Source organism: Symsagittifera roscoffensis, chromosome 3 (assembly GCF_963678635.1).
Source record: "Symsagittifera roscoffensis chromosome 3, txSymRosc1.1, whole genome shotgun sequence".
Classification (NCBI taxonomy): Eukaryota; Metazoa; Xenacoelomorpha; order Acoela; family Convolutidae; genus Symsagittifera; species Symsagittifera roscoffensis.
Genome location: NC_087064.1, coordinates 20,100,584 through 20,115,344, shown reverse-complemented (window position 1 = coordinate 20,115,344; position 14,761 = coordinate 20,100,584). Strand labels below are relative to the sequence as shown.

At 36.1% G+C, this 14,761-nt stretch overlaps 3 protein-coding genes and 1 non-coding gene across 8 annotated transcripts in view; 2 read left to right on the top strand and 2 right to left on the bottom strand.

Moving 5' to 3' along the window:
* Positions 1–14,761, bottom strand: part of LOC134842735 (WD repeat-containing protein 7-like) — a 625,416-nt gene that overhangs the window by 324,671 nt on the left and 285,984 nt on the right. The gene's annotated exons all lie outside the window — the stretch shown is intronic.
* Positions 1–14,761, top strand: part of LOC134842737 (small ribosomal subunit protein uS8-like) — a 121,367-nt gene that overhangs the window by 69,624 nt on the left and 36,982 nt on the right. The gene's annotated exons all lie outside the window — the stretch shown is intronic.
* The window catches only part of LOC134842733 (intermembrane lipid transfer protein VPS13C-like), a 102,132-nt gene that overhangs the window by 77,344 nt on the left and 10,027 nt on the right, over positions 1–14,761 (top strand). For all 5 annotated transcript variants that reach the window (XM_063859203.1, XM_063859204.1, XM_063859205.1 and 2 more), the window contains 6 exons: positions 796–1,065; positions 4,746–4,904; positions 5,225–5,398; positions 5,708–5,800; positions 12,593–12,715; positions 13,774–13,986. In XM_063859203.1, the coding sequence (XP_063715273.1) occupies positions 796–1,065; positions 4,746–4,904; positions 5,225–5,398; positions 5,708–5,800; positions 12,593–12,715; positions 13,774–13,986 (1,032 nt within the window). The remainder of the gene's footprint in view (positions 1–795; positions 1,066–4,745; positions 4,905–5,224; positions 5,399–5,707; positions 5,801–12,592; positions 12,716–13,773; positions 13,987–14,761) is intronic.
* Positions 13,642–13,714, bottom strand: Trnav-cac (transfer RNA valine (anticodon CAC)). Its single transcript has one exon. It is a non-coding gene; the product is annotated as a tRNA-Val (tRNA).

Sequence of the window (14,761 nt, the reverse complement as noted above, 5' to 3'; positions counted from 1 at the left end):
ATCCTACAACAGTGCTCTGTTTGACTCTTTCGTATTTGCTTTTAATAAAATCGCCCGAAAAGCTCAGTTTTCATGTAAATTTATGTGCGGTTGTCTTAAGATTTTTTGAATAGAAATTGAGTAGTCGGTATGTTAGTATAATCATTTTGCAATTTGTTGTCATGATAACTGTTAACTTCGATTTTACCATATCCATCCAACATCCCTTTTTACATTCTCTGGCTTCGAATTTACAAAAAAAAGTCTAGATAAAAATTTTACTACTTAGAAATGCGCAAAATACCGTCAAAGCCAGATAAGTTGAATGATTTAATAGAAAATAGGAGTTCGTTGAGCAGCGTGGTAAGAATAGTTACAAAATATGGCTTGAAAGTGATATAATTTGGAGAATATTCAATTGAATAGTTTTAAAGTGATATAATTTGGAGAATATTCAATTGAATAAAATGTGAATTGATAATTTTGCGCTAAATTAGTTATATTGTTCTGAAACTATCAATATAATTGATTTTTGCTATAATTTTATATTTTTTCTGTTCCCCTTCTTAATTGCCAGTTAAGCAATTGTCTGTTGACAAAACCGCGAATTCTTCCTGCAAAGGCCAATATGAACTTTACATGTTTTATGAGTTTCTCCAAAGGACTTTGTGTTGCTGTGTTTTTCAGGCGAAAAGTTTTTCAATCGAATTGGCTGTATGTTGATTTGATGAGCAGCTTTTTTTCTTCCAATTATTTAGCATCTTGCGGTTCGAAAGTCATTATGATAACCTCTAGATGTCTTGTATGTTTTCACAGGAGCAAAAGCTGCATGAGACGTTCACTTATGACGTGAGTGTTGAGTTATTCGGACTGGGCGTGTCTCTTGTGAACAACACAGTGACGAAAGAACTGCCAAAGGAGATCCTGTACATGGGCGTCACTCCCACAGACGTTGCCTGGTTCTACTGGGGAAAGGGCAAGAGGCACTGGACCTCGTTCACTCTCAATTCCACGCTGAAGATAGAGGAGGCATACCAGAGCTACCTGGACCAGGTCAGGACCAACGCCGACACTGCCACACATCAGGTTTGCATTTATATTTTGTGAATGTGCTCATGCCATATGGGTCATATTGCAGAAAACCTCTAACAAATCAAAAGCTTCGAACTCTTTTACATTTTGACTTCTGATTTTTTATTAGCCAATATAAGTTTCTTTTCTCATTCTTTCTTTTTATTATTTGGTATTCCTCTATCGGTGAAAAAATTTGTACTGAACACATCCCCATAGGGGTGGAAAGGAGTTTTGGGCGAGGATGTTTTTTTTTGCAAAAGAATTACCTCAAAGAACGCTAGTATGGTTTAGATTATGATATCTTATGAAGCTTTTTAGTCGTGATGCAGATTCTGAAAAATATTTTGATTTTCAGATCTTAATTTTCGATTTTCAGATTTTAACTTAGCGAGCAGCGAATTAAACTCGTCTCCTTTAACGCGACCGACGGTGTACACAAGCAAAAGCAAGCACTGTCATACTATGAGTTTTTCCACGTTTTTGTCTTCATTTTCTGTGCCTTATATTACAGTAGATGCGTTTAACACACGCTGAAATTCAATCGATGCTGAGGATGTTAGTGCAGGGTATTTTAATTGTTCCGTTTTTCGAAAACATCAGCAGAGTACACTTTGTTTTGCCTGTTTAGAACTCTGTGTAACTCTGTGGGGCGGATTTTCAAAAAATTTTCGAAAATTTTGACGACTTTTTTTTTTAGGTCGGCCAAATTGATTTTCTGAGCTCTCCTAAAGAACTGAAAAGACGCTGTTTTGGCCGAATTTTCTGAGCCGCAGGCAAATTTTTGAAAAATCAGGTCAAAAAAGCCGTTTTTGGGCACTTTTTGGAAAATTTTCAGAAAAAAAATCGCGTTTTTTTGGCGCGCGCTCCCCCTCAAAGTTAGTATATAGAAAAATTTTAGGGTCCGTCAACAAAATGGATTTCTTAAAAAGTACCCAAGGGGGGACCCTTTGGGTCGGCAGGGGGTCGAAATTATTTAAAGGACATTTTATTCTGCGGAGTAATCATTGCATGTCATTGTATTTTTTTTCTAATTTTACGAAATCATTTCACGTCATTTTTGTTTTATAAATTGTATTGGCAATAAAGTTCGAAAAATGTTGTGCTCCTCGCTCGATAACCGGCTAGCCTTGTTGTTCTTACCATTGCAAGAGATGTGAAGGAACTATGTCAAGTGGTATTGTTTGAAATCCTTGGTCTTGATTGAAATTCCAATTAGATAAAGAGACGTTAAGAAAAACGGGTGTAAATTGTTAAGAAAAACGTGTCTAAACATAGATGACCTGAGGAGAGATTTACATGCTGAACTCTTTATGTAATTCTACTGCAATGTCTTCTTTATTTTATCTGTGATTTTACCTTAATTTTGCGGTTGTTTGAAATCTAATTCAAGCTTCCGTTGTAAAGATAACGAAAATTTTACAAACATTTTTGAGAGTCGATGAACGTAATTCAGACTCTTATATAGGTCGCCATGATTTTTTTCCGTTTTTTTCAGGGATTTGTTCAGGCTTAAAAAAGTCAAAAAAAGTGCCAGTCATAAATTGTTCTAGAAATTCAAAGAGCTTTAAGAAATGTTTTTTTTTTGAAATTCGAAAATTGCGTTCTTTGGCGTTTTCCAACCGTCTGTTGGCAATGTGTGTTACTATAACTTTACTTGTATTGATGTGTTCGTATTACCTCTAGAATACTTGCACAGCAAATGTCTATGCTTATTTGGGATAAAGATTGGCATTTAGTCTTTAACTTTGCGATAAGCAAGGGTATTGCAACCGGGTACAAGAAGTTTTAACCCTAAATAACCTTGTTCACAGAAAAGTCAATTTAGTAATTAGCCATGTCTAAATGCCTTTTAATGTACCACCTATATCTTACATGTTGTACTTATTTAGGGATCGTAATTGATTTTTAAGTGGTTCATGCAAGTCTTGTGATTGTTTTTTTTTTTCGAAAAAGTTTCGGATTATTTTCGCAAGCGTTAGCGAATCGGAATATAGTTTTTTTTCGGTTCAGAAACGAGTTTTAGAGAATCACTTTGAAATCTAAAGTCAGGCGTCAATTCGTGCATGTGGCGAAGAGCTAACGCACCTGCCCAGAAGAAGAGAAATAAATGATTCGAATCAGGTCAGGACCTGTTTTTTTTGTTAACGGAAAATTGTCAGCGCGTCAAAAATGTTTGTCGACCTCTGTTTGTCTACTTGATTGTTGCCGGCTTAGTTGCCGCAGCGCCGAATTTGCATGAAATTTAAGCACCTTTTCTTAAATTGAAAATTGAATTTCCAAGAAGTTCTGCTGATTTTTTTGTGTTGTTTTTGAAATTTTTTTCATGTTTTTAAAAATTGTTGGAGGTTGTTTCAGTTCAAGGAGTGTTCTGTGCATTTGGTGTACAGTTGTAACACATGCTTGAGACGACAAATCCCGGTAGTTCGATTCAATTCGAGATCTAATTTTTTTGTGGAAATTTTTCGACTTTTAAAAACTTTCTTATCTGCTTTCTTTGAGTTTTTAGGTCTAGCAGATTTGAACCTAAACTTCAAACAAGGATAGTCAGTTACTGTGCAAGTAGCACAGATGTTCCGACCAGTCTTAAAAAATACAAAAATGTTTTCTCAAATTGGTGTCGTTTTTTTCTGCATGTTGTGAAAAAAAATCTGAACGAAATAATAGAACTTAAGCATATTTGAGAGTCATAGTCAAATAGGTCAAATGATAAACAGTTTTTGAAGAACATGGACTTAAAAAAACGAAAAAAAATGTAAAAAGTTACAAATTTTTTTGGGGAAATTTTTTGAATTTTCAAGTTTTTGATTCCCAAAATTGCGCTAAAAAACTCCAAAAACTACTTTACTTGAGTAAAACTCAGTTTTCACGGTTTATTTTAAGCTTTAATAAGCTATTGCAATTACTAACTACCTCACTAATTAGCTCGAAATAAGACCAAAAATCAAAAATTTTAAACTGGTTTTTCTCGACACCGTAAAATTTTTTTGAATTTTCTTAATTTCGTTCGAATCACGACTTAAAGGGCTTTAATATGAAATATCATTCAATCTTGTCCGACTATTGTTTGTGGTAGCTGATTTTGCATGGAAAACAAAAAGATGGAAAAAACTAAAACACACCCGAATTCAATGTTCCTCCCCATTTTCAATGGTCGGAACAATAACCTGGAATCATGCTGCGACTTGTGGAATACAATCAATCGTACAAAAGAAGAGCTAATTCAGTATGAAATTGAGTGACGATGCATACAAACATACATACATACATACATACATACATACAAACATACAAACATACATACATACATACATACATACATACATACATACATACTTACTTACATACATACATACATACATACATACATACATACATACCTACATACATACATACATACATACATACATACATACATACATAGAAACATACATACATACATTCATACATACATACATACATACATATATACCTACATACATACATACAAACATACATACATACGTACATACATACATACATACATACATACATACATACATACATACCTACATACATACATACATACATACATACAAACATACATACATACTGACGCTGAGTACCGTATTGAAAGTTGTTGATAAGGAAAAGTATTTTTGCAGGCACATTTTCAATTATTTCACACTCTTTAATGTTTTTTTTTGCTTTGTCAGGTGACAATCAACATAGGCGGTGGTTCCCACACATTTGACTTCTCCAAGAGTCCCATACAGCTGCTGAAGCCGGATAAGAGGAAGATCAAGAGGACCTACCTGCATGGCATATCCATCCAGTACCAACAGTCCCCCAACGTCACCCACTTCCACTTCAAGGTCAAATCAGAAATATTCGCTCATGTTTCAGCTCTTCGAGTTATGATTGTATTTACATATTAAAGATGCCAAATGAAATGATAGAAATGTGTCCCCGTGCTTGCATTTTTTTTTCAAAACGGCCGCAAAATGTATCAGTTAGTGCGATTTTGGCTTAAAACACTTTGGACCTGAAATGGCACTTTTTTATTCCTTTTTTGCCTTAAAATTTTAGCCTAACGGCTGAGGAACGAAAATTTCAGTGCGGCCAGGACAGGACTTGAGAAATATTTCATATTGTCCCCTGGTGATATTTTTCGGTTTTGTGTTTTCTCGTGTAGATGAACAGACTTCAAGTGGATGACCCCCTGCCCACATGCATGTTCCCAGTGGTGTTCGCCCCTGTGCCCCCTCCCCGCAGCATAGTGGGAGACAGGGAGCCAGCTGCATTCATCCAGGCATCCGTTGTCATGCAGAGGGGATCTGGACAGCTCCTTCTGTTCAAGTACTGCAAGGTGAGAAAAAGGCTTCGAATTTCAAGTATGCTCTTATGAAAAACAAAGTAGCAGAAGTATTTTTATCAGAGTTTCGTACTTTTTGGGTCAATAAAAGTTTTATGTAAGGAGTTCAAGTTTACAAGGGTTGTTGGATTAAGTTATGTTCCGCGATGATAAATTCTCAATTCATCCAAAAGTTCATATACTGGTCATATTTTAGTTAGTGGTATGATTGCAAAAATGCATTAAATGCAATAAAAAGGCTGTTATTTTTTTGCTTCATTTATGAGCTTTACATACCATAAATATACTGTTTTTTTTTTTCAGGTGCTCATCCAAGAATTTGCTGTGAAGATAGACACCACTTTCCTTGGAGCTCTGCAGATGTTCTTTAAGGGCAATCAGATCAAAACCAACGTGGTGAGAGCAGTCTTATTGTGCCACTAATTTGTAGTTTTCTGTTTTGATCTCGATCGTCTTATCAGCTTCACGAAGAAAATTGACTTCGAACTGTTTGTCGGACTGTTTAAGAATCGATGAACGTAGTTTTTCTCCAAAAGTAATTGGAAATAGTTCAATTATGAATCCAATCATTTTTTTAAAAAGGTTTCTTTTCATTGACATTTTTACAACTGTCTTTTCGCTTTTTTCTTCAAAAATTGGGCTATCCATTTTGTGAATTATTTGAAACAATTTTATGGGTGTTCGGTTTAGATGCTGGTTTTCTGCATAGATAAACCACAGTTTACATAACTTTAAACATCGCTGATTAGAAGTATCTTCTATTTACACTAGCTCGCAGCGTAGTGTATTAGTACGGATCTTCTTTTTTCTAGCCTAACTCGCAAATGAAAGTGTTCATAAAAAGTGTTCGCTTATTTGGTGGAAGTTTTGCTATAATCACGATCTGTAGCATTGGAAATTTTATAGCCTTTGTTCTCTGCATAATTTGTGGCCAGGGTTTGTGATTTATTAAGCGTCCGTGGCGCGTGAGACTCATAATGTCTACGTCGCGATCGGTCGGAGTTTGAATTCGAGAAGTCTCGAATTTTTACTAGTTCTGGGCTTATTTCTACTTTTTCTTATTGCAATTTATATAGCTGCTCTTTGTCGTGTTCTCGGAAGTATTTGCGAAGAGAAGCTTCGCCTCTGTGTAGAACATTCGTGCGTCAATTAACTGGTCTAGTCACAAAGTCTTCATTTACCATAGCTAAACTTCTTAAGATCACAGTCAAACGTTTTTCGTCAATAAGCTTTTGAAGGGACGTGATGTGTACACGAAGGTGCATAGACATCTGATCTGTGTCCCCGACTAATTTACTTCAAAACACTTCTTCTGACATTTAGGTCCCAGTAAAAAAAATTAATACCAAATAATTGAACGTTTAATAGGAGACAAAATGTTGATGAAAAAAGAGTCAGTTAAAAAGATTTCTGGCCGGGTATCTGTTCCATCATGTCAAATTCAACAGACATAAGTTCAAATCTGAGCTGGGACCTAAATATCCAAAATTTTGTAATAATTTTGTAAATATAGCAAAAACGAAATAAGTTGTAAAAATTGGACCAAAAGAGAAGGTAGCGTGAAAAGATATTGCATGCATCATTTCTCGTTCAATTTGGAAATTGTCAAAGAAAAATTTTATCCAGGGATACCATGGCCATATAAAACATGAAACAGAATCAAATCTTTCAAAGTCGACGGTTTCTAGTTTTTAAGAGCAATGAACGTAGTGAAGACTCTTATATTAGTCTTACTGATTTTTTTCACGCTCAGTTTTGATTTTTCGCGGTTTCACTTGTGATTTCTTTTTAAGTTCAGTGCATTTCTATTGTTAAAAGGAAGGCAAACTCCTCTATCGAACAGCAAAATTGTTAAGTTCTCGACTTCTAATTTTGGAAATGGAAATTAGTCAGGGGCGGATCTAGGATTTTCTCGAGGGGGGGGGGCGGATTTTCAAAAAATTTTCCAAAATTTTGACGACCTTTTTTTTTAGGTCAACCAAATTGATTTTTCGAGCTCTGCCAAAGCTCTGATTTGCCCCTATTTTGGCAAAATTTTGTGTGCCGCAGGCAAATTTTTGAAAAAAAAATCAAAAAAGCCGTTTTTGGGCACTTGAAAAAATTTTACGAAAAAATTGCGTTTTTTTTGGCGCGCGCTCCCGCTCAAAGTTAGTATATATTGGCGCCGAAGGCGCCTTTAGAAAAATTTTAGGGTCGGTCGGCCAAAAATGGATTTCTGAAAAAGTATCAAAGGGGGGACCCTTTGGGTCGGCAGGGGGTCGAATCCCTGAGGGGGGGGGGGGGGGGGCGTCCGCCCCCTCCCTAAATCCGCCCCTGAAATTATTTATCAGATTTTCCAGCGAAATAAAAGTTATACCTATTGATCCAGTTTTCTCAAACTGGGTTAGTTTTAACAAAAAAGTGTCCTTCAGAAATTGTTCTATAAATTTAAAAAGCTGTAAGGCCATCTAATTTTTTTATTCGAAATTCAAAAAATGAAGATTTTGAAAAAACAAGTCTGTTTTTTTTTCAATTTCCATGCGTTCATTACTCTTTTCCAACTGTCAGTTGGCTATGTAGCTCGATTTGACCTACTTGACATGACGTATTTTTCTTCACTGATTGAGAAGCATAAGGCCTCAACAATACAATAACATTGTTTTCTGTCATTGGCGATTGCAACCGTTTTCTATCTCATTGCAATTATCGGATCAATCAATTACGTCTGAATGCTTTTTCTCCTTTAATTTTTAGTCTGCGTTGTCTGTGCGATCATAGGTGTTCTAGCTAAGGCCTTGCTGGCCATCAAACATTGAAGAATTACAGAACAAATGCTGTTATCCGATCTTTTTTCGTAAATGGGGCTTATTTTAAGGATACGGTAGCCATCTCATGCCCCGGTGAGGCTGCTGTATTTTGCGACAAAGTGGTCAAACAATTTCTAACTTTTTTTGTGTGGCAGAAAAGGTCACACTCGAAAACGAAAAGAAGATTAAGTGAATGATATAAATGGTTTACAAGTGCTTGCAACACCCCCTTTGTGAAAACCAAAAAGTTAAGATTCTCACAACACGTATCATCAGAAGGCCTGCATTCAAACCCATCATCAATTCGGCAGCTAGCTCGAAATTTTCAAAACGAACTGTCCAGCATATAATTTATTTTCGTCTTCTGTGCTTTCAAGATGGTCGCATAAGATCTGTTCAAGCTCAAAAATTGATTAACTATTTTAAATGTATTCATTTCAAGTTAGTTTTTTATTTAAAATATTATTGGTTATCGAACTGTAAGTGTTCTTTGCTTTCATTTGTTATTGTTCATGGCTGCTATCTTAATTGCTGCTCTGAAGTTAGTAAACGATGGTCGCCTAAGATCTTTTTCATACTTAAGTGCGTGTTTGTATTCATTACTAGATTTTGGGTGTTTTGTGGTCTTTCCCGCCCGGCTGATCGATTTTTTGTTTTAAATCTGCATAGTTGTGAAAGATCATTTTTTCTTCAGAGCAGAAGGTTTTTTGTGTTGAAGTCTGTTACTTATTCCTCCTAAAAAAAGTATGCACTTATGGCCGCTTCAGGCTTGTGCGAAAATCTTTGCTCTAAATAATCGTAAAACAAATAAACACTGGCACTGAATGTCAGAAGAAAAACGGAAAAGGAAAATTTCAAAAGAAATTAAAGTCGAAAACAAGAAAATGACATTAAGCAACTCATGGTGGTGATGATGATGATGGTTTTGATGGTTTTGATGATTTTGATGATGTTGATGATGATGATGGTGATGATGTAGGCTTCCGTCTAACTAGATCCAAAGCACATGCAGCTCAATAAATAATCCGCATGCAAGAGGACATGACATCAATAAAGAAGAGAACGAAATAATGCACCAAGTTCTAGCCAAGACCCCAAACAATACTGCTAGGCCTCCAAAAGGCCTTAACCAAGAGTATCAAAACGGGCTCTATGTGAGATACTGCTACGGAAACGTTCTAAACTGTATTGTGGATCTCCACGAAACCAAAGCTTACACTGTGAAAGGGCCAGATGGCGATAGCGAGGAATGGATAGCTGAAAGGGGCTTGCGGGAAGGCTGCCCCACATCCCCGCATTTATTCAATATCTTTCACCAGGCAGTAATGAGAGAAGCAGAAAGAGAAAGGAAACTAGCTGGAAAACCAAAAAGACTACAAGTCGGGACAAGGTGGAACTGGATCCCAGGAAGCAGATTTCCTCGAAACGAACAGGATGGCAAATATAATTGTGAAACCAGAGTGGAGTGGAGACGTATACTTTATCCTTATTTGAAGATGATACCACCATCTTAGGTACTGCTATCAAGCTTATGAAACTATCTAAATTGTCATGGAAAGATTCGAACAAAAGAGCAAATCATTCAAAGAAGAACACCTGACCTTTGGAACCTCTGAAGCAACAAACATTGTTGATGTCCAAAACATAATAAAACGGGCAGGCGCCCTATGGGCCAAATTAAGACCAAGACTATACCAAGGTCCCTCCAAAATTTGGGGCACATAACGAGGATTGACAATAGAAGACCGACTAAATTGGCTATATTAGGATGGCACCCACTTCTGGAAGCAATTGTAAACCAAAAAACAAGAAGTCGAAAAACAGTTCAGTACTATAGAAAAATTATCAACGAAGCAGGCCTAGACCCGTCAGACATGGAAAGACTTACCACGTATAGCAAAGATTGGAGAATTGTAAAATCAAGAATGGATCACGTAGTCGACTGGGAAGAACGAAAGAGGAACCATGAAGAGCCAGATCAGAGACCAATAGAAGAAATCAAGGGCTGGGAAGAAATTCCTAGTGCACGGAATGCGGGGAAAGTATGTCTATCGGCTGGTGGACTGGTAATCCACCAAAAAAGGATCCACAGGCCAGAAGCAGAGACAAAAAATTCCACTGCGTCAAATCCAAAAGAGAATTCAAAGCCGAAAATGCGAAACTCAACCACCATGAAAAGTGCTGCGGCGGAGAAAACCAAAGAACAAAAGGAAAAGAATGCAGCCTATGTGAAAAAAGCAAATTAAGTTCAAACTTCGCTAGACACAAGAATATGCAAGCCAGAGGAAATGATCGTACTTTCTGCTAAAGTGGCGAGGAAGTACGTATGCCACAAATGTGCAAAAACAATTTCAGCTACCAATATGGCCAGACATAATTCGTTGCTGATGTTGATGTATGACGTTATATCGTAGTTTTCTTCCTCAATCATATGGCCAATCTAGAACCTTCTCCTTCGCTTTATTTGAAGATTCAGCGGTTCATGATTGCTGCGCTTCCAGAGCTCAACTTTTGATTCTTAGAGACTTTGTTAATTCGATCTCAAGAACTATAAATGATGGCAACTGGTCCTCCAGTCATGCCGACCTTTGACTTATCTTATACATTAAATGAAAGTCGCAAGATGCTATGAATGCAATGCTTAACTGAACGCAACTTTTTCGTTTTTTCGAGCTCAATGTCTAATGAAATTCTCTTGGCTGAACGCTTAAGAAAATGCCAAGAATGTTCAAGATTTTGAAATCGCTTTAATATCTTGCTTGAACAACTTGAAATTTTTTGCGAAGCAATCCAAGCTGTGTAAAGTTTTTTGAAAACTTGAAATTCGATCAATTTCATAGCTCGATTGAACAACTTCGTGTGTTTTGCTATGATTTCCAAGATATCTAAAATTTCATCGCTTGAACAACTTCCTTTAAAAACCATGAACAAATCGCCCAACGATTCTCTCTATGAGTTGACTTAAAATACTTCGTAGCATTATCTCTTTGATAGCTTGCTTAGCAAACCCTATGAAATAAGTGAAATTTTTCGAAGCTTTTTTGCTTTCATAGCTTGCTTTAAAAAGCTTGAATTTTCTGCAAACTGTTTCTTTCTTTTAAAAAACGTGAAATTTTTTTCAAACTTTCATCATTTCTTTAGTTTTCTTGAATAATTTCATTTTTTTTGTTATGCAATCGAAGCCATAAATTACAACTTCAAAATATTTCAATTTTTCATGGCTTTATTCGCTTGCTTCGAAAAAAACTTCTACTTTTCGCGAAACGATTCGTTCTATGATAAATTCAAAGTTTCGTCAGTTTAATAGCTTTCTTGAATAACTTTAACTTTTTTGTTATGCACTCGAAGCTATACTATGCAGTCGAAGCTATGTTATGCAATCGAAGCTATGTTGTGCAATAGAAAAACTGAATTTTCTGCGAACCGATTAGAAAAATAGCATGATTAGAAATTTAGCAACCGATTAGATTTATCACTTCAATAGCTTTGTTGAATAAATTCATTCTTCATTTTTTGTTATGCAATCGAAACTGTGAAAACACTTAAAATTTTCAGTTTTTTTTTGCTCTACTAGCTTGCTTAAAAAAGCTTCTTCTTTTCGCGAGCCGAGTTGCTCTATGAACTAATTTTAATCTTTGCAAAGAAAGACTTTAACTTATCGTGAACCGCTTCGCTATATGAAACTACTTGAACTGTTTCAAATTTTCAGCGTTTATTTAGCTTGCTGAGAAAAACATTCAGTTTTCACGAATCGATTCCCTCTGTGAAAACACATGTTTCAAAGTTTCAGTATTTCATCAGCTTGCTCAAAAAGTTTATTTTTTTTTGCAAACCGATTCGCCTAATGAAATAACTTGAATATAATAACTTGAAGTTTTTGAATATAATTGCCTTAATTGCTTGCTGAAAAAATGCTTGCGAATCGATTCACTTTGATTACTTAATTTTTCAATTTTCATCACTCGAATAATTTTCCAAGTTTCATCGCTTGCTGAGGAAAACTTTAATTTTATGCAATTTGTAAGTTTGTAATTGATTTGAGTCTTGTTTTATATTTTGTGTCATATATTTATCAACGGAATTTCGATCTCATTGTGTGACCATTGTGTAATTTGCTTTATCGAACTCGATATAAGAAAAAAATTTTCAAATTAGTCAGTGTGTTATAAAGTGTGCTAATATTCGGGCAATTTGTCAGGGAATCAAATGTTTTTCTACCCTGTCTGGGTTATTTGTTTTTTTTGGCAGTTTTGTTCGGGGCATAAATGTCTGGGACACACATTTCCAGACACGGTACGCAAAGCGTATTTTGATTTGTATATATGCCAAGCTTCTATGTGTCAAGTTAACATCATCTCTGAGCTATTTATGGGGCATGCTTGGAGCTTTTTGTGTGTTTTAGAAGCAGTATTTGGAGATGGACGTGGACTTGGCCCACACTCAGTTGGCGGACACGGAGGCAGTGCAGATTGCCAGGGGCACTCAGAGACACTACTATCAGGACCTCAATTTGGGTCCCATCAAGGTAACCGCAGTCACGCCCACCTGTAAAGCACTGTTTTTCACAACCCAGTTTAGTGTATTACAGTGACGATTAAGAGTCGATGAATTTAGTTCAGGCTCTTATATAGATTGTGAAGATTTTATTTGTATTATTTTTCCCGTTTTCTTTTCACGAAAACTGCTGTAAAATGCTCTGTTAACAAAAGAAGTGCTTATAATTATAAAAGCACATATGAATACCCTTAGGTATATGTGCACTGGGGACCGACCTTTTACCAGACCGACCTTTTACCAGAAAAGTTATAAAATGGACCTTTTACCAGACTCGATAAACAAATTTGATTGACAGATGTATTGACGTTTGTTCTAACCGCTTTCTATTTGAATCTTCCACTAACTTAAATTTATCTTAATTGAATTAATACATTGTGGTCTGGTAAAACGTAAAAGGTCGGTCTGGTAAAAAGCCTAGCCCCATGTGCACTTTTTGAGTTCAATTCAAGTTCATTTGATATAAGGTAGGCAAAGTGCACTCTCAAAATATGAAAGCTGAGATGGCGCGAAACAACGTAATCGATTTCTAGTTTCGAAAGTGGAATATAATTTTTAGATTTCCCAGCGGAATAAAAACTTTTCAGACTAATTCAGTTTTCTTACATTGGGTTAATTTTATCAAAACTGCCAATTATAAATTGCTCATGAAATTGAAAGAGCTTTAAGGCCATCTATTTTTTGAAATTCGAAAGTTGAAGTATTTTCAAAAAACTAGTTATTTTTTCTGTTTCTATGCGTTTATTGACTCTTTTACAACTGTCTGCTGGCTATGTGTGCAAGAGCAAGGCTGTTAGCAAAATTCAAAGAGGTTAAGTTAAGATTAATTGTAATATATTTCTTAACCCCAGCCTCATTTGTTAAACTTGGTATATAAAAATTAAATAAGAAAAGAATTGTCACCACGCGGGCTCGAACCGCGGACCTTGTGCGTGTGAGGCACACGTGATAACCACTACACCATGGTGACATACCAGAGATTGTAAAGTCAAAGTATATAATCTCAGCTAGAATGAGCGTCCATTACAGATGCTTCTGAGTCTTTCGCTTGCGCGTGGAGAAAATGACACGGCGCTGCTGCCGATTGACAATTCCTTCCTAGACGGATTGACACAGACTTTGGGTGTGGTATTGACAGAGCAGCATGACACGTGCATTAAGTTGTCCTATTTCGAGAGGAAGAATCGATTCATGACAGTGAAACAATTGACGAATCAGGCCCAGAAGTTCTACACTAATCAGGTACACATATTGAATATGGGGGTGGCCAGTCAAAGCTGAATGATCGGGTCTTTTGCACTAAACGGCCCAAAATCAAATTTTCTACATCGTAAGCTGGAAATTATGCGATCGAATTTGATTGGGTAATTTTAGCCAATCAAATTCAAGTTAGACGGTCAGGCATTCTGATCAACGGTACTACTATGATAGAGTGGTCCCTTGAAAATAACCAGGTCCCTTGAGAATTAGACACGTAGAGCTCTCAAATCGGTTAACATAATGATTTTGTCATTCAGAAAATTGTCGCAGGATTTTTTCAAACCAGTTTTATGTTTTGTTACTTCTCAAAACCTCTCACTCAGCATTTCAAGGTTGAAAATTGAAAAACAAACGTCAATAGTGGGTTTTGATGACAAATAAGTCAACCGAATTATGGCTGTTAAACCGTAATTTAAAGTGAAACGAGCAAATTTCAATGTATAAACAATGTAGTAATTACAATTTTTAATCTGAAAAATTATTGACTCAACATATTTGCGAGATTTTTGAAATGAATAATTTATACACAAATTAGTTTTCAAAATTAAAACATGCGCAATGCATGCGGGACCTGTCTATCATAGTTGCTTTTTCGAGGGAGCACTCTATCATAGTAGTACCCGATCAACCTTTTCAGCTGATAAAAATATTAGCCGAAATTTCCGAAAAGATGGAACTTTTAAAATAATCAAATTAATTTTGAGTTTCTTGTGAAACCTTGCCCAGACAAGAAAAGCTTTAAAAAATGGCTTGACAG